The sequence below is a fragment of the Cydia pomonella genome, chromosome 1, assembly GCF_033807575.1.
Source record: "Cydia pomonella isolate Wapato2018A chromosome 1, ilCydPomo1, whole genome shotgun sequence".
In the NCBI taxonomy this organism is placed as follows: domain Eukaryota; kingdom Metazoa; phylum Arthropoda; class Insecta; order Lepidoptera; family Tortricidae; genus Cydia; species Cydia pomonella.
This window is the reverse complement of record NC_084703.1, coordinates 7256195-7275130: the sequence shown is the minus strand read 5'-3', so window position 1 is coordinate 7275130 and position 18936 is coordinate 7256195. Positions and strand designations below refer to the sequence as shown.

The 18936-nt window shown below is 37.1% G+C and overlaps 1 protein-coding gene across 2 annotated transcripts; it reads left to right on the top strand.

Annotated features, from left to right (window-relative positions):
• Positions 1–378: 378 nt before the first annotated feature.
• On the top strand, positions 379–18197 carry LOC133526176 (syntaxin-12). 2 transcript variants are annotated; one of them, XM_061862785.1, is made up of 8 exons: positions 379–555; positions 652–762; positions 5185–5254; positions 5568–5718; positions 6309–6408; positions 13336–13460; positions 15336–15491; positions 16795–18197. In XM_061862785.1, the coding sequence occupies exons 2-8, from the start codon at positions 657–659 to the stop codon at positions 16879–16881; spliced, it is 795 nt and encodes a 264-aa protein (XP_061718769.1). In that variant the 5' UTR covers positions 379–555; positions 652–656; the 3' UTR covers positions 16882–18197. The 2 variants fall into 2 exon arrangements, with proteins under 2 accessions (XP_061718769.1, XP_061718694.1); XM_061862710.1 differs by having other exon boundaries at positions 385–546.
• The last annotated feature ends 739 nt before the right edge of the window (positions 18198–18936 follow it).

The following is an 18936-nucleotide window of genomic DNA, read 5'->3' as shown; positions in this document are numbered from 1 at the left end:
GATTAAAATGGACTGTCTCCATCTTTACCAAAGAATATAATACTCACTAACGACTTAAATTTATTTGACGCATGACGCATTGAGCTACCATAAAACTAGCCGTGCCACAAAATTAAGCGGGTAATGGTAACACTGAAAATGTTTAAAAAAAATTGACAGGTTAGTACTTCAGATGAGGACTTTCGGATATCTTATTATATATCGTAATTTGTGTAAAACGACTTGTAAATTTAATACAAGAACTCAATTTTATGTATATCAAGATAGATTCTAATAAGCCATTTTTATACGGTGAATGGTTGATTTTCAGGATATCACTGTTTTATTAGTATTGTAGTCATGTTGCTTTGAATAAACTTTTTTGCGCGGTGTATTATGGGAATATTTTGAACGTTTCCTACATTTATTTTGTACTTTTCTATGTTATTGGTTCTCGTTGTCGAAAAAAGGATTGGTCGTGTCAGTGCGTGATAATTAATTTTAATTTATCAATTAGTTGTGATTTGTGTTGTATACGTCATTGGATAATCACATCTCATTAAATCAGTAAGTTTGGTGATATATTCTATATCGCACAGTGATCGTTGCTGGATTAATTAACGCGTAAAAGCAGCGTAGTTACATTTCGTTATTAAATTAATTTTGCTGCAGGTAGGATGGATGCTTCATATCAAGGCGGCGTGACCTACGAAGACAGGGGCGAGAGCTTCCAGCAGTTGTCGTCGACGATAGCCAGTAATATAAAGAAAATATCACAAAATGGTATGTATCACCTTGCAAGCCTCTTTATCGTTTGTTGGTATTATCTACTACGTAGCTAAAGATAGTGATATGTCTTTGTTTAGACTCATATGCCGATTGCTTCATGAATTCATAACAATGCATCACAATTTCAAAACAATCCTGTATGACTTAAAATGTACACTTGCTACTGTAACCTTGATCCATCTGAGATAATAACAATAATAACAAAGCTGGTTCAAGGTTCTTGGAAAAAATGCCTATTGAAATGTAAACCTTAGGATTGTTTCTAGCCAAGCGTAATAGCTAAAATTAAATTAAAGTTTATTTCAAGCTGAAGCTCATAAAATGTAAGTTACGAATGTTATAATAACAGAAAACCTTAAAGGGCTTGTGCACAAATCACGCGAGGTTCTATAGGGAGGGGAGGGGTCACGAAAAAATCACGAGAGATCACGTGGGGGAGGGGGGTATAAGAAAACCTCACGTGTATTTTTCTATGGTGAACGAAACTAAGAAAAAATATGTACCACATACTTTTTCTTGGTTTTGTTAAACATAAATCTTCCCTTGGCAGTACAAAATAGCGAGTCTAAACAAGATTTACTCTATACAATACTATTTTACTTAAAATTAGGTTGAATAAAAAAATAAATAAAAAATACACATGAGGTTATGTGGGGGAGGGGGGGTTCGCCAAGAACCTCACCAAATATCACCAAGGGGGAGGGGGGGTCAAATGTTAGTAACAATAACTCTTGACAGCAAGCTGTAAAATTTGTCAACTTTATTCTTATCATAAATCTTCTAAAAGTTTGATAATAATTTCTATCAACTTCATAATAATTTCAGCCAAAAGATGCCCTTATACTATTAGTAGGCTTTATTATACAACCTAGGTATTATGTTTTTTGGTAATATTTTTTTTGCAGCCCCACTTATAGGGTTGAAACCATTTGTACTGCCACAACAAGCATAAGTGCAATAACTAATTATTAAATAAAAATCAATTGTTTAACTTTATCATACAATATTGTATATTACTAAATTAAATTTCAAAGTGCTCAGTGCAGCAGTATATTATTCAATTCTGCCCTAAGCCAATTGATGTTATTCCAAAAAGAAAATCTGAATTTAAACATGTGAAAATTTATCTTTCAAACCCATTTGTTTTGAGATTCTGCCCAGTGGTGGTGGTGGATAGTAATTAATAACTTGTCATAATGCCTATTATGTTCTCATAAGCCCCAGTGGTTTATGAGAACACAATATGCATTATAACAAGTTATTAATTACATTACTCCTGGCTGGAACATTGTTAGCAGCTGCAGGCTTCATTTTATCAATAGGATGATACCTTATAAGTGTATTCTTAGTGTTATTGCTGTCTCTCAGAAATAGACATCAATCATGAAGCCTACCTGTAACTTCTAGCTGCCCAGGCAACTAAACTTGCCGAGGCAAATGCAAGTTTGATTTGAAGATTTAAATTGGTATATGGGAGACCTTTTAAAGGCCTCAGGGGGGGTAAAACTCTACATTTATTATTTATTGTTCGGAGAACCAACAGCTATAAATTGTACAATAGTTTATATATATAGATAACAAAGAGCCAATTATAGGTTCCCACCGGTAGCAACAGGTTAACAGATAATTGGTGGTTAGCACTAGATTTTTTTTTTTTTACAACGTGTTACCACTAATATTTTTAAATATTAATACTTATTATATTATATACTGAACAAAGAAACCAAAACTTATTAGTAATCTTAATACTTTAATCGACACAATAATATGCCAACACATAATACTACATAAATGTAAAAAGACAAGGCTTAGGCGCTTAGCACACTGGATCAGATTCACACATCAACAACATGCAAGCGGGATTTCGCTATATTATGCGCATAGCATTGCCTCGCTCAGACAGCAGAGGGATGTGCGAACAGGATCCAGTGTGCTCAGCGCCAAAGTATATAATATTTGGTTTTGTCACAGTTATAATGAATATATGAGATATACATTTGTTACCTACATACATACACTTGTTGAAAACTTGATTTCAAGCAAGTTTATGAGGGAATGTAGCATTGATGTTAGGATGAGATAAAATATACAGATACAGTATTGCAATCTGAACATGTGAACAAATAACAATCATTAAATATGAACATTTAAAATATCATAAGTTAGAGATTAGTTTTAATTGGGTGGGAGCTAATTGTGTATTGCTTATCATAATGAACGATGTACTGAAAGGGTATATCATATTTTATGTTAAAATTATTTAAAAATAAAACTCAAATCTTAAAATCAAGCATGGATAAGTAAATTTCATGAGCTCAGCTAATTATGGTCTTAGGCGTAGCTCTTTTGTCTTAATCATAATATTTATTGCAATGCACTTGCATCTCAATTGCTGTTTATATTAGAGACAATACCTATGATGGACATAATAAAAAAAGGCACATGGGTCAAAATTCTTTTTGTTGCCTTATTTTTTGCCCCTAAAAATGGGATGGAAAGCATCTTTTGTATGGGATGTTTTTTTTATTTTAATTATTCTCAAGTAAAATTTAATCTACAGCTATAAAGACATGTAAAAGCACTCGACTTTTTTGTTTATTTGATAGAAGCCACCAATACAAGGGTGACAGGGGGTCAGACACAAGACAATGAAAAGTATTTTGACCCACATGTGTCAGTAACTAAACAATACTCAGTTTGTCAATAGAGTAGAAAGACTCTTTGGTGTGACAATGTGTGGCTATGCTGTGACACCGCCACACTCCGTCTCTGAAAAGTCTGTGCAATGTTAGCTTGGTTTGCGTGTGCTGCTTGGTGCGAGATTTCAAAGAATGTGAATCCTTTGTAGCCTCATGTATAAAGCAACCATTTTCATTGCTCTTCTTTGTACTTTTGTGTTTACATCCCAACCTCGTAAGGGTACTTACTTCAACGTAATTTTAATTTCAAATTGATTTCAAATTCACCTGGCTATTTTTTATATGGTGATCCTTAGAAGTCTTGGATTCTGGACAACTACTATGAATATTAAATTTTGGAGTCTGTCCCTCATCTCGTCATTATTGCAAAATAAATAGATAAACATAGATTCTCTAAATGTAGATTTTCATGGTAGCCATCTAATAGTCTACTAATTCAACATTTAAATATAAAAGCAAGTCTGACTTGTCCTGGCATGCCATAACAAGGTCAACCATGCCTGGTTATTTTTACGTGTTTAACTATAACTTCTCAATACTACATAATTACCTAAAGGCAATTAACGTTTGTGAATAACAATATGGTTAATTGCAAAAAAAATCTCAATACTTAATTTATGTAACAAAGACGGAACAATGAAAATAGTTTGCTCTCACTTGCCCTTGCGAATTCAAATGTTGAAAATACTTATAATTAATAAATTTCCAAAGTTGTCTGACACAAAGATCCCGTATGTTGTACCTATTCAATGTATTTTTTACACTCCCTCTCCTTAAAAAAAGACATTGCTAAATTTAGCTTTGGCTTTCTATTTGTTAAACTTCATCAAAACCCGTTCAGTAATTTATCCGTGAAAAAGTAACAGACACAGGCAGAGCCTTTTTCCTTCATATAATAAATAAGTCTTTGGCAAAAATTTCATTTTTGGTACAAGATTTTATCGCTGGCTGTACTTTTCTTTCTACATGCAACTAATAGTCATCGAGACAATTACACAACTAGAGACAAATTATATTTATAAAATGCTGTTTTTTTATAATATGCAGAGAAATGTGCGTAATTATAATTGAAATAAATTTTTATTATGAATTTATTTTGACACCTGTCTGGCTCTGGCCTAGTGGGTGACGCTGCCTATGAAGCCGATGGTCCCGGGTTCAAACCCTGGTAAAGGTATTTATTTGTGTGATGAGCACGAATATTTTTTCCTGTGTCATGGGTGTTTTCTATGTATGTATTTAAGTATACAGCTGTATAGATCGCTAGGAGTTCGCGATCGTATACAATGTTGCGGCGGTAAAAATGTATACATACATATAATTGTTGAAGTACAGATATTTATTTATATCTTACATGAAGTAATATGTACTTACAATAGCTGGGCCAATAATCATAACGATTCCCAGTAAAAGTATATTTAGGTACGTCTGTATAACACAATCATAAATAATTGACCGCGACCGGCAAAACGTCCCACTTTGTCACTTGCCATAAGGACGAGATTTACTTATATCTTTTTACGAATAACCTGACAAGGCGTCCTTATGGCAAGCGACAAAATGGGACGTTTTTCCGGCCGCGGTCACAATTATAAATGGATACACATTTTGCCTTATTCCAAAGATATAAGGTACAATTTTGTTTGTGATGTGATTGTGTCTGAACCTGCTGTATTAAATAACTGTAACAAAATGATCAATAATGTTTTTTATACAGTATCCTCAATGTCAAAGATGGTCAACCAGCTGCAGACTCCTCAAGACTCCCAGGAGCTTCGCAATCAACTGTAAGTGTTCATAGCTTTTCTACCTACACGCTCAAAATAATCATAATTATTTATTCAGACAAACGGTTACTGGCCGCTGGTCAGCAACAACCAAAGCTCACTAATTACTAACACAAGTTTAGAGCCATATTGAACCGAAGGGTATTTCCAAATCAAGGTCGATATTTTGTGTGTTTTGGTTGTCACCTGGCGATATACAGTTGGCTTGTTAAGACCACACAGACCTCGACTAGAAAAGTAGAAAGTGCATAAACGATATGATATAAAAAAAAAATGTTTCCCAATTTCATATTTCACTTTATGTGCGTCCCAGGCGTCAGATCCAGAATTACACCCAAAAGATGGCCAAAGACACGTCCTCGATGATCATGGACCTTATGAAGATGCCGGTGGAGCAGCCCGCGGGCAAGCTGACCAGAGAGCGGCTCAGCGACGAGTACATGGCCACACTCAACGCCTTCCAGGTTCGAACCACTTCTCTTCAACGCGGAGACGCTGGGAACGTTTTTGAAAATCAGCTTTTAAAGCTAAACCATACCGAATGTGGAATAATATCGTGCTCATAACGTAATATTTTTTGTCTAATATTATACTATACAAAAGATATGATAATTTTCTCGGTTTTGTGACAGGGTTACAAAGAATTTCGGCATACTGTATGTACTAACTAGGAAAATAATAGTTGTATTAAAAAAATGACTCTATTATTAAACTATATTAATTGGGATGGTAGAACTCTAAAATTTCGCACCATCTTAATGTTAACTATGATTAAGGTTCTAAATTGATAGTATCGCGTTAGTCTGACAGTCTTACCTGACTTAATAGTTGACCAAATATAATACGTAACAGTCACGGATAAATTACTAATATATAAAGCTAATGCAATTTTTTCCTTATCAGGTCAATATTAGTTACAGTTTTCCTTCACAAGACCAGTCAAGGATATTCCAGCCAAGGATATTCCAGCCTCTGCAATGTTTATTAAAATATTTTTAGAAGAGTGTGTACCTACTATAAAATAGTGTTGTTCATTGGTTATTATTATTTGTAGGCGACACAAAAATCAGCTGCTGCGAAGACGAAAGAGGATGTGCGAAAAGTGAAGGCCCAGAGCGCCACGATCAACATTGGGGATCCGTTTGGCATGTCCGGTGAGTACATAATGCTCATATGACCTGGCGAAAGTAAACTATGTCTTTTAATGAAGCATACACTACATGTTAGAGTAAAAGTAAAACTAATCTTAAAATGAACGCCCGAAATCGCTAGGGTTTCCGGGTCTAGCAATTTGTTGGATCTGGTTATTTCGGATCCAAAATGTATTAATTTCGTACTACCTAGCTCCAACCCAATTCAAGATTAGTTTAATTTTATTTGGCTATCGGCTATTGCTAACTGACTGTAAAATCTTGAAAAAGGGGTATTCTGTTTGTTGGGATCTTTAATTATTTAAATGTATCATCCCGATTTCTAGAAACAGTAGGACTGATCTGGAAAACTTATTTTGTTTGAAATGGTACACTTCATCAGGTCAGTTCAGGTCAGATTTCGGTATTATTTACGGTAACTTGTGTATTTACTGTCGGATCGTATGATTTGGTACAGTAAATACAATTAAAATCAGGTGGGGTAGGAGAATCATAACTTATTTTGCTCAGGACAAGAGAGACAGTATGAGAATTCCTTACAATCCCCCGAGGATTCCCCCGTATTTCTCTTGCACCTGTCTTTCTCTTACTCCATACCTTACCATACCTTATGGGATTTAAAACTGTTTTGTGAACTCTGGTCAAATATTGTTAAACTTAGTTTAATGTTACTATGTATTTTCATGTCGTTAAAAAATGTTGTAGTAGAAGTTTTTTTTACGAAAGTTAAGGGTCGGCAACGCGCATGTACGAGGGCTGTACTGAAAATTTTTAGTTAAACAAAAACTATAAGGAATATAATAAAACTTGTGTAACTTGTGTTGTAGGTAGTTCTATAATAAGGTATATCTACCCGTTATTATTTTAATAAACCAGTTGTCATCTGAGCTCGGTGTTTGATTTACTACATGGTGGCAGCGGTGGGATATAAATAGTTTTTGTGCAGTTATTGGAGTTTATTGGTGTAAGAATTATAAGTTATTGTGTTTGTGCTAAAGTGTACTTCAAATGGAACATGCGAGACCGCCTCCCGAGCTCAACACCGACGGGAGCCCCGTCAGCCGGGCTGACGCGTGGCAATGTTGGAAGATGCAATTCAATTTATTTCTTAAGGCATCTGGAGTAGTTAAAGAAGACTCCGCGACTCAGGCCAGTTTGCTTATCAACTTAATTGGACCCGAGGGGTTCAATGCATATCAAACATTCGAGTTCAACAAAGAAAGTGATCGCGATGATATAAAAATCCTTCAAGAAAAGTTCGATGGATATTTTGGTCTGAAACCGAACATAACTTTAGCGAGATACAAATTTTTTACTCGCAGCCAAGAAGATGGAGAAACTATAAGCCAGTACGTAACGGCACTTAGATTATTAACAAAAAACTGTGCATTTTCCTCATTGGAACAGGATTTGATTCGCGACCGTATCGTCTGCGGCATAAGTAGCACTATCGTGAGAGACCGACTGCTTCGTACGGAGGATTTGACACTCGATAAGGCGATAAAAATTTGCCAAGCGGATGAGATATCGAGTGACGGTTCCCGGAGACTAGACGCACTCAAAATAAGCGCGGGTCCCTCGCAAGTGGACGCCGTGCAGCTCCGTGGCGGCAGGGCTGGCCGCGGGGCCCGAGGCGGCGGGCGCTGGAGGCCGAGCCGCGGCGCCTGGGGCGCCCGGCCCGGGGGCAGCGGCGCGGCGCCGCCGGCTCGCCAGCGCGCCCCGTGTCCGGGGTGCGGCCAGACCTGTGACCCCGGCAAGTGTCCGGCTAATGGAGTGCAGTGTTTCATGTGTCAGGGCTATGGGCATTTTGCGCGAATGTGTGTGAGTAAATCGGTAAATAATAAAAAGGTGTATGACATTGCGGTTTGTGACGATGAATCGGGTAATGAGTACGAGTCGTTTTATGTACCGGTGATTGCTAATGTTTCGTCAGTGAGTTCATCATCAAAGGACTGGTATGAGACACTAAGAAGTGAGTATGGCGAGGAAAATTTTAAACTTGACAGTGGTGCCGATATAAATATGTTATCTTATCACAGGTATTTGCAATTAGGTTGTGACCCAAAACTGATTGTAGACGAACCGAGCACGAGATTGTTTTCTTATTCTCGCGATGTTATTCCTATTAAAGGTGTTTCTATTATGGATTGGTATTATAAAAACCGAGTTTATAAACTAAAATTTGCAATAGCTGATGACGAGCATTCTGAAAGCGTACTGGGGCGTGACAGTTGTACCGAGTTAGGGTTAATTAAACGTGTCCATTCTGTAGATTTATCTAAATATAGTAATTTATTTGAAGGGCTGGGCTGTCTTCCAGGGCTGTACCACATAGTGGTGGATGAGACTGTTCAGCCGGTTATTAGTGCCACTCGGAAGGTACCGATAGGTCTACATGATAAATTGCGGCAAGAGCTAGATAGAATGGTACAGTTAGGAGTTATTCGTAAAGTGAGTCATCCCACGCGATGGGTAAATGCGTTAGTTATCGTGGCTAAGAAAAATGGGTCACTTCGTATCTGCCTTGATCCCCGCCCGCTCAACTGCGCCGTGCAACGCGCTCACTTCCAACTGCCGACTATCAATGAAATAGCTGCTAAGCTTCACGGGGCCCGGTACTTTTCAGTTTTAGATGCTAGTTCGGGGTTTTGGGCTATACAATTGGATGAAGAGAGTGCCGACTTATGCACGTTTGGCACGCCATTTGGCAGATACCAGTATCTTCGCTTGCCATATGGAATTAATTGTGCTTCGGAAGTATTTCATGCTAAGATTAAACAGCTGTTAGAAAATTTAGATGGAGTCGACTCGTTCATTGACGATATTATTTGTTGGGGCCGCACGAAGGAAGAACATGACGAAAGGTTAAATAAATTATTAAAAAGGGCAACGGAAATAAATTTGAAATTTAATAAGGATAAATGTAAGTTACGTGTAGAGGAAGTAACGTACTTAGGACACGTATTCAATAAAAACGGTATGAGACCCGATCCTGAGAAGATTAGGGCCATAAAAGATATGCCCACGCCTGAGGATAAAAAATCGCTTGAGCGATTTTTAGGTGCAATTAATTTTTTGTCTAAATTTATCCCCAATTATTCGGAACATACTTTTCCATTAACTAGATTGCTTAAAAAAGAATCCGTATGGTGTTGGGATTCCGTGCACGACGAGGCGTTTGCTAAATTAAAAGATTTGGTGTGTAATGCGCCAGTGTTGACGCTGTTTGACGCGTCGCAGCCTGTAGTGATTTCGGTAGACGCGAGCTCGGTGGCGCTGGGCGCCACGGTCCTCCAGGGCGGGCGGCCTGTCGAGTACGCGTCGCGCACGCTCACCGACACACAAATGAGGTATGCGCAAATAGAAAAAGAGATGCTGGCGATTGTGTTCGCGTGTGAGAAATACCATCAGTACATTTATGGTCAAAAGAATGTTATTGTAGAAACTGACCATAAACCATTAGAAAGTATTTTCAAAAAAGCATTAGACACTATCCCAGTACGCTTACAGAGAATGTTGTTACGTTTGCAGGGTTATGACTTAAAAGTTAGCTATAAACCTGGTAAATATATGTATATACCCGATACCTTATCGCGCGCGCCTCTCCCAGATTTATATGATGACTCAATAAGTAGATGTGTTGTGTACCAAGTGAATCAATTACTGGACAGCGTACAGATGTCACAATCTAAACTCAAACTCATAAGGGAGGAAACTGTAAAAGATGAAGCCTTGTGTCAGTTAAAAGAATATATAAATAAGGGTTGGCCACAGTACAAACGTGATGTTATTGAAAAATTGAAATGTTATTGGTCATATAAAGACGAGTTACAAATAATTACAGACATAATTTTTAAAAATAAGCTTATTCTAATCCCTGCTGCGTTAAGAGGACAAATGCTAAAAATCATTCATGACGGTCATCAGGGCATTGACCGCTGCAAGAGCCGCGCGCGAGAGGTATTGTTCTGGCCAGGCATCACACGCGACATTGAGTTGTATGTGCGGCGCTGTGAGGCCTGCCAAGAGTGCCAGAATGCTCCCGCTAGGGAACCTATGTTGCCAGTACCTATTCCAGAATTGCCGTGGTGTAAAGTAGGAATGGATATATTTGAGTATCGAAAGCAGTACTTTCTGATTATGGTTGATTATTTCTCGGGATATGTTGAGGTGGCTCAGTTGAAAAACATGACATCATTATCTGTAATTAGTGTTATGAAAGAGAATTTTGCTAGATACGGGATACCGCAAACAATAATCACAGATAACGCTACCACATTTACAAGTCGGGATTTTAATCGGTTCAAAAGTCAATGGGGATTTGAGCACATAACATCTTCTCCCCACTACGCTCAATCTAACGGAAAGAGCGAAAGAGCCGTTCAAAGTATAAAAAAGATTTTAACAAAATCAATAAATAGTGGTACGGATTTCTATCTAGATTTGTTAAGTTACAGAAATACGCCACGTGGAAACATAGGTTCCCCCGCGCAATTGTTAATGGGTCGAAGGTTGAATTGCAGGTTGCCTGTTCATCATAGTTTGTTAGAACCGGTTAATATGAATTTGCGTTGTCATAAGGCACTAACTAAGCAACAAAATAAAACAAAAACAAACTATGACAAACGTTGTAGGCATCTTGCAAAATTAAATGTTGGCGATGACGTAATAATAATGGACCACACTAGTATGACTAATAAAATGAGAGGGAAAATTGTAAAAACGTGTAGTACTCCCCGGTCATACATAATAAAAAATCGGAGAGGTATGGAATACCGTCGTAATCGCAGGCATTTAATTAAGTGCGAGCCGGTTGCGCCACCGCCACCGACCACGCCGGGACAAGGTTCGAGTCCGCTCGATGTAAAGTGTGCGCCTGTTGTCGAGCAGGCTCCGAACCCGTGTACGAGCGTTACTACCCAAACTACGCAGCCCAACGAGCCCACACTGACTCGTAACAGAGCTCGCAAAATGGGTATTGATATCAATGCTTTGTTTTAAGTATACCAATTTACTTGTACTTATTTAAAAAACTTATTATTATTCTCTCATCTCTTTTGTTTGTTTTTCTTTTCTTTTCTCTTTTGAAACAAAGAGGAGAGGAATGATTAGGTATAAATGAGTTATTCTTCTCAAGTTACTTTAGTTTTATATACGTAAGTTTAGTATGCATGCTTATTATTTTTAAGGGAAAGATGTTGTAGGTAGTTCTATAATAAGGTATATCTACCCGTTATTATTTTAATAAACCAGTTGTCATCTGAGCTCGGTGTTTGATTTACTACAATTTACAACTTTTCAAAGTATTCCCCTGCTACATTAATGCACTTATGCATTCGGCTGAACCAGCTTTCAAAACAGGAAAAAAACTGTTCTTGCGGAAGGTCAAAAAAAAGTCGCCTAAATTCGTCCACTGCTTCATCCGCCGTCGAAAATCGTCGTCCACGTAATAATTTTTTTAAGGTGGGGAACAGAAAAAAATCACACGGAGCCAGGTCAGGACTGTACGGAGGGTGTGGTAGTAGTTGCACACCTGATTTGCTCAAAAAGTCCATGGTTCTGGAAGCCGTGTGAGCCGGAGCATTATCTTGATGAAAAATGATGCCCCGAGTTCCAGTACTTGGACGACTGACGTTCAGCTCTTGGAAGGCCTGTGGCAAGCAAACTTCACTGTACCATTGGCTGGTAACTGTTTTGCGATCTTCAAGTGGAATTACGGCTACAGGTCCACTGCGTCGAAAAAAAACAGCAACCATTTTTTTGTTGACGCTTCGGCCGCGAACTACTTTAGTAGGTAAATCATCTTCTTCAAAGACCCATTGTGTTGATTGCTGTTTTGTAAATGGGTCGTAACTATATATCCAAGATTCGTCAGATGTCACAATGTAGGTCACTTGTTGAGAATCGCCATTATCGAATTTCTTCAACATATATTTGCACCAATCGACACGACTATCTTTTTGCTCTTGTGTGAGAAAATGTGGTATCCACCGAGACGAAACCTTCCGAACTTGAAGGTGGTCATGCAAAATGGTAGAAACTGCCCGGGATCCAATCTTCAGTTCGTCCTGAATCTCTCGGTGGGTAATGTTTCGAGATTCCTTTATTAACCACTCCGCCTTGATAACATTTTCTGGAGTAACTGCCGTTGGCGGTCGCCCCGGTCGAGGCTCATCTTTGATGTCGCTCCGCCCACGCTTAAATTCACGGAACCAGTAACTGATAGTGGCAAGAGATGGGGATAATGTCCCAAAAACACTAGTTAAATTTTCATGAGAATCCTTGTATGTTAGCCCTCGTTTATAATCATAATATATCATAGCACGAAATGCTTCCCGCGTTAGCTCCATTTTTGCGAACAAAAAGTGACAGACATGTTTTTTTCTGAAATTCATAAAAAAATTACTGATTGTCACTGGCCAGTGACATTTATACCAAAAAGTTTGTAATGAAATTTGCCTTTAAGCTACAGTAAAATTAAATAAATACAGTTAATAGTACGCCGTTGACTAACTATTAACGGAACAACCCTCGTAACTCCTCTGGAGTTGCAGGCGTACATAGGCTACGGAGATTGCTTACCATCAGGCGGACCGTATGCTTGTTTGCCACCTACGTAGTATATAAAAAAAAAAGAATTGCATTGTGTACCTATGTGTGTCATATTGTGATATTATTGAACTTGTGTACATATAAGGCAATAATTGTATTTGTTATGTGAGGTTAGGTGGTTTTCCGAAACGAATTATGTAAGTCGTAAATTAACTTATCGTATTTTGTCAAAAAACCAGTTAAATTTTCTTAGGCGATTTAAAAATATTTTCATTTCACATTTAATTAATATATGTACTACATTTGACCCGCTTTCAAGTTTAAAGATACCATGGAGGGTTTATGTAGTTGTTGAAGACTAAAGTATACTGTATCCAGGGCGCAGCAACGACCTGGTAGAAATGGACGACAAGAACACGCGCCGGCAGGAGCAAATGACGATGCAGACCGAGCAGGACCTGCAGCAGTTAGAGGAGCGCGAGCGGGACATTAGGCAGCTTGAGGTATGCAGGAGGATATGAGGGAGCGGCATATGATCACATTGAGGTTGGCTGGTCGAAGTTTTTTAGATTTCCCCAGTCAATCCTACTAATAATATCAACTTTTTTTTATAAAGGGGAAAAGCTCCGGAAGGCATATCTCTTAGAACATAACTAGAAACAGGGTAAACACAATGACAGTTGGTATCCCCATTTCGCACTAACTAAAGTTTCTCATTCGCCAACAAACTGGGTACAGTTTGGCGATATCATAACTTTTGTTTGTAAGCATCTTTGAGTAAATAAATTTAAAAAAGTACGAGTTTCTTCTGGGAGTGATGTCTAAAAGAGATGAAACCGGAAGCGGAGGCCTCTTTCAACTTCTTTTTAATATTTCACAGATTTTGGAAACTTGGGAGAGGTCATCCCTAAATAACAAAACTGATTTATCGATAACGGATATACATATAATTCTCTATTTGTTAGGGTCTTTCATTATTTAAATGTATCATCCTCGAATTCTAGAAACGATCGGACGGATCGGAAGCGGAGGCCTCTTTTAACTTCTTTTAAATATTTCACAGATTTTTCCGGGTCCACCTTGAGAGAGATCATCCCTAAATAACAAAACGGATTTATCTGATAACGGTACCCCTAGTGTAACTTTGACCGACATCATAACGTGACGAACGCGTTTGCGTTAAGTCTCATTTTGTATAGGATTTTGAGGTTCCAAAACGTCCCGCTTGGCGCGCTCTTTCGAAATCCAATACAAAATGAGACTAAACGCAAACGCGTACGTCACGTTTGGAAATCGAATTTATTTACACTAGGGGTACGGATATACGGTATAATTCTCTATTTGTTTGGGATCTTTATTTTAATGTATCATCCCCGAATTCTAGAAACGGGCGGATTGATCGGAACCGGAGGCCTCTTAACTTATTTTTAATATTTCACTGATTTTTTCCGGTCCACCTTGGGAAAGGTCATCCCTAAATTTATCGGATTTATTATTTTTATCAACAATGTGTCATTTCTGTATTCTAACTGCCGTTTCATTTTAACAGTACTACAGAGGAGATCGGATTGCATATTTAATTGAATGACTAACATTGTAAAGGCTAAAATCGAAAACATATTTGGTATGAAGGTTACGTGATAGGGCTGAGGTGATTTGGAATAATTGCCGTTCATCGATAAATAATTATCGCTTGTGATTTAATTAGTATAAGCGTTAGTAAATTAATAGAGATCGGTTTGAAATAATTGACTTAGTAACTTTTTATATACGATAGTACATGATTTTCAATATACACGTTGATTTCAAAAACACGCAGTTGTGTTTGGGCTTTCTGGATAAGTGAATTAAAAGTAGAATGTTATAATGATACATTTTTCAAAAAAGACTTATTTTATTGTTGTCTAAAATGATGCTTCCTCTGCCGATTTCGTCTTCTTTCACAATAAAAGAATTTCCGCTCCTTTCACAACTTTACTAGTTACAAACTTCCCTGAGTCCCTGATGAAGGGAGTTCGTTGGATGAAGATGGTTGGGAGGCAGGAGTCTGGATTGAGTCTGTCTTATGATGACGAATACCAACAATTGGAACTTTATCTGGTCGGAACCCAATCTTTAGTACAAAATATTTTTTCATTAGGGGTCTAGGATGGTAATTGTTACTTAGTAGGAGTAATTGATTATGATTAGTATAGAATAAGGGGTTTACCAATCCGATTTAGCTCTGTTTTTATACCCATGGAAAATGAAAATGTTATTTTACTATCTGGGATATAAATAAAGAGTTTGATCTCGAGTTAGAACCCGAATAATTTCTGAACATTTCTACTTACTTCTTTCGTGACCACAGCTTAATAAGTCTTTACATCTGTTTTCAGAGTGACATCCTAGATGTGAACCAAATATTCAAAGAACTGGGTACCATGATCCACGACCAAGGCCAAGTTGTGGACTCCATCGAGTCGAGCGTCGAGTTCACCGCCCACAACGTGGAGGCCGCCACGGCGGAGCTCCGACAGGCCTCCAACTACAAGGTTGTACCTTCTCTTATGCTTTGCACCGTCAGCTTATTCCTGGCGGATGAGATTATGCGATCCAATTATCTAATATTCTCTTATAGCTAAACAAAATGTGATAAATCAACTTTTTATGTAAAACAATCAGAGTATAAGAACTTTGAAATGTGAACTGTAGATATCTATCTCAATTTGTAAAACGCGGTAGCAGATACTTTTGACACCGTTTTTAGGGTTCCGTAGCCAAATGGCAGAAAACGGAACCCTTATAGATTCGTCATGTCCGTGTGTCTGTCCGTTTATGTCACAGCAAGTTTTTTCCGAAACTATAAGAACTATACTGTTCAAACTTGGTAAGTAGATGTATTCTATGAACCGCATTAAGATTTCCACACAAAAATAGAAAAAAAAAAAAAAAAAAATTTGGAGGTTCCCCATACTTAGAACTGAAACTCAAAAAAAAAATTTTCATCAAACCCATACGTGTAGGGTATCTATGGATAGGTCTTCAAAAATGATATTGAGGTTTCTAATATATTTTTTTCTAAACTGAATAATTTGCGCGAGAGACACTAACAAAGTGGTAAAATGTGTCCCCCCCCCCCCCCTGTAACTTCTAAAATAAGAGAATGATAAAACTAAAAAAAATAATCATTGGCCTTTGTGTCTATTACAGACTATTCAAACAGTGTCAGGTAGGGCGGCAGCGCTTTTCATGGCTGTGTAGGCCAATAGGCGAGAGACACTTCCAAAGTGGTAAAATGTCCCTGTCCCCCCCTCCCCCGTAACTACTAAAATAAGAGAAAGATAAAGCTAAAAAAAATATATGATGTACATTACTAGTAGTTTTTTTTAATACGTCATAAATGGTACGGAACCCTTCTTGGGCGAGTCCGACTTGCACTTGGCCGCTTTTTAGGGTTACGTATTGATGCTGCCTGGAGACGGAAAAACCGTAGACCGAATCAGCCGAATCTGCTCAACCCAAACGCTTGCAGAGACAATCGTATAAAAAATTTGCAGCGTGACTTTGTATTCTTCACAGTATTCAGGTCAGGTGACTGTACATGTGTTCTTCACTCTCGATGTTTCAAACGTTTAGCGTCGAGCGGATTCGATGGGAGTGATCCTGGAGTATTTTCTTTCAAAATGTTGTAACATAAAACGAAAATTGTTACAGCAGATAGTGACCATCAAACTTGAGAATGCAAATATGATTGCTAAACATTTCAATCAGTTGCTTGTTTTTTTAGATTTCCGGGCAAATACTGGTTTCAGTATTCATTTCTTTTATATTAATTATTTGTGTTTTTTTTTTCAGAATAAGCTGCGAAAGAAGAAAGTTTATATCGCGATTATCCTCATAGTGATCGTCTCAATTATTCTAATAATTATATTTAACCGTTAACGTCCTTTTGATAATCTAATATTGTTAATGATTTAAATAGGAAAATTATATTACTGTGGTAAAGTTCTTTAAAAACGCATTCTCTATTTCAAAAGAGCATTGGCTACGATTATGAGTCGACAGATTAGCAATTTGCACATAGCATGTAAACTATAAAGATTTTATCACTTTACGTTGGTAACGTATTATTTTTAAATTTGATTTGATTTGTTAAATATAGATAAGGCTGTATTGCATGCCTTAGGACTAACGACACATTTACTCAGCAAAACTTTACGGGGTAACATGAACATATGTGTTTTATATCAAAGACACTGCATACTACTTACCCCGGTGGGGTAAGACTAGAATATGCTGAAACAAACCCAACTTGTCAGTAGTAAAAGGCGCGAAATTATTTTTTTTTATGGGAAGTCGACACTTTTTCTACTGACAAGCTAGTGCTGTGTCTGAGTTTACATTAAGTTTATAAAAAATCTCATTTATAGGAAGGTTCACACGAGAGTTTTTGACGTTCGAAAACCAATCTTTTGCCGATCATCAAAGAAAATTTTGTAGCCAAAGTAAATTTTCTGCCATCTTTCGACACATGATTAAAACTTATAGAACGCCATTGTACTTTCACTGATATGTGTTAAATTTGTTAAATATCAAAAAGTGGCGCCATCTAATAGATCAAACCACCAGTATGGCGGCATCGTTTCGAGCATTGGCGCCACAACCTTGAACGATGCCCGGTAAGATGGCGCCACTTTTTGATATTTAACAAATTTAACACATATCAGAGAAAAAATAAGGATCGAAGTCAAATGGCGTTCTAAAAGTTTTAATCATGTGTTGAAAGATGGCAGTAAATATACTGTGGCTACAACATTTTCTTTGACAATCCACCTTTATTCCAAATTATGTTTGATTTATACCACGTCAGTGGCAGACCAGCCAACGGGCCGCCTGATGGTATGCAGTAAACGTAGCTACGGCTGCTTGCAACTCTACTACTTTTATGAAGTTATTCTTTTTATAGCTATGTCGTGGATCTCCTTCAGTATTTTATTTTTAATATGGTTGCGATAGAATCGCGTATAGCATTCCGGATTAATATAAGTGTATTTTACAATAAGGGCCTTTTTTGAGGTTACAAGATCCCTTTTTCTACACGACACATTGCGGTTTAATGAGAGCTCTTAAGAGTTGTAAAGCAAAGTTTATATTATTGAGTTTAAATCATTAACAATACAAAAATAGAAATATATTTATGCTCTTTGTATATTCACGTAATAAATACACGATGTGTAAAAAAACTCACAATGATTTTAGTTGCGAGCCTTTTTATTTTATGTACCTATAGATTGGATAAAGGTCAGTAAACTTAAGTTGTAACCTTCTAAGGCCCAAGGACCTACCTGTAGAACTTATTCAGTTCGATAAAATTTTAGTCATATTTAATTGAGACAGAGTTCAATTTGCTTTGTATCTTTCAAAGAAAACCAAAAATATTTCCTATATTATTATAGGTTGAAATTTCAGCAGCAAATTTGGATTTTTCATTTGTATGGCTGGATTGGCTGGGCTTTAGAAGGTTAAGTTTCGTATTAAGCACTTATCGTGTTATTTGCCAATAACAATAGGCAATAATCAGGTATACTTCATGTTAAATAGTAACATACGCTCATGTAAATCTCCCCATGTCCTTTAGGAAGGACAAATCACCAAACTAGCAGCAGGCTTCAACAAGTCTTGGATTCATTACGAAGTCGCATATCGTAACGCAATATGAACCAGGCAAGACTATTTAGATTTTAGATTATGTAACTTAAAATATACGAAATATTAATTTATACAAGTGTGATTAAAAGGGCGTGCATCGGAAATATTAATTATATATTGTTATATATTTTTTGCGGTTTGTATAATCAAGAAAAAATGTTTATCGTAACAAAGGTATTTTTACAATTCATTACTTTATTAAAATATATTATTTATTTTATTTGGAATTCTTATTATACATATTACATTTCAAATTAATTTTGGGCAATTATATAATATAACCTGTTT

Coding starts and splice junctions, on each gene's coding strand:
- LOC133526176 (XM_061862785.1), top strand. CDS start 657: ATGGATGCTTCATATCAAGGCGGCGTGACCTACGAAGACAGGGGCGAG. Junction 5,719..6,308: donor CCACACTCAACGCCTTCCAG/GTTCGAACCACT, acceptor TATTATTTGTAG/GCGACACAAAAATCAGCTGC. Junction 13,461..15,335: donor GGGACATTAGGCAGCTTGAG/GTATGCAGGAGG, acceptor ATCTGTTTTCAG/AGTGACATCCTAGATGTGAA.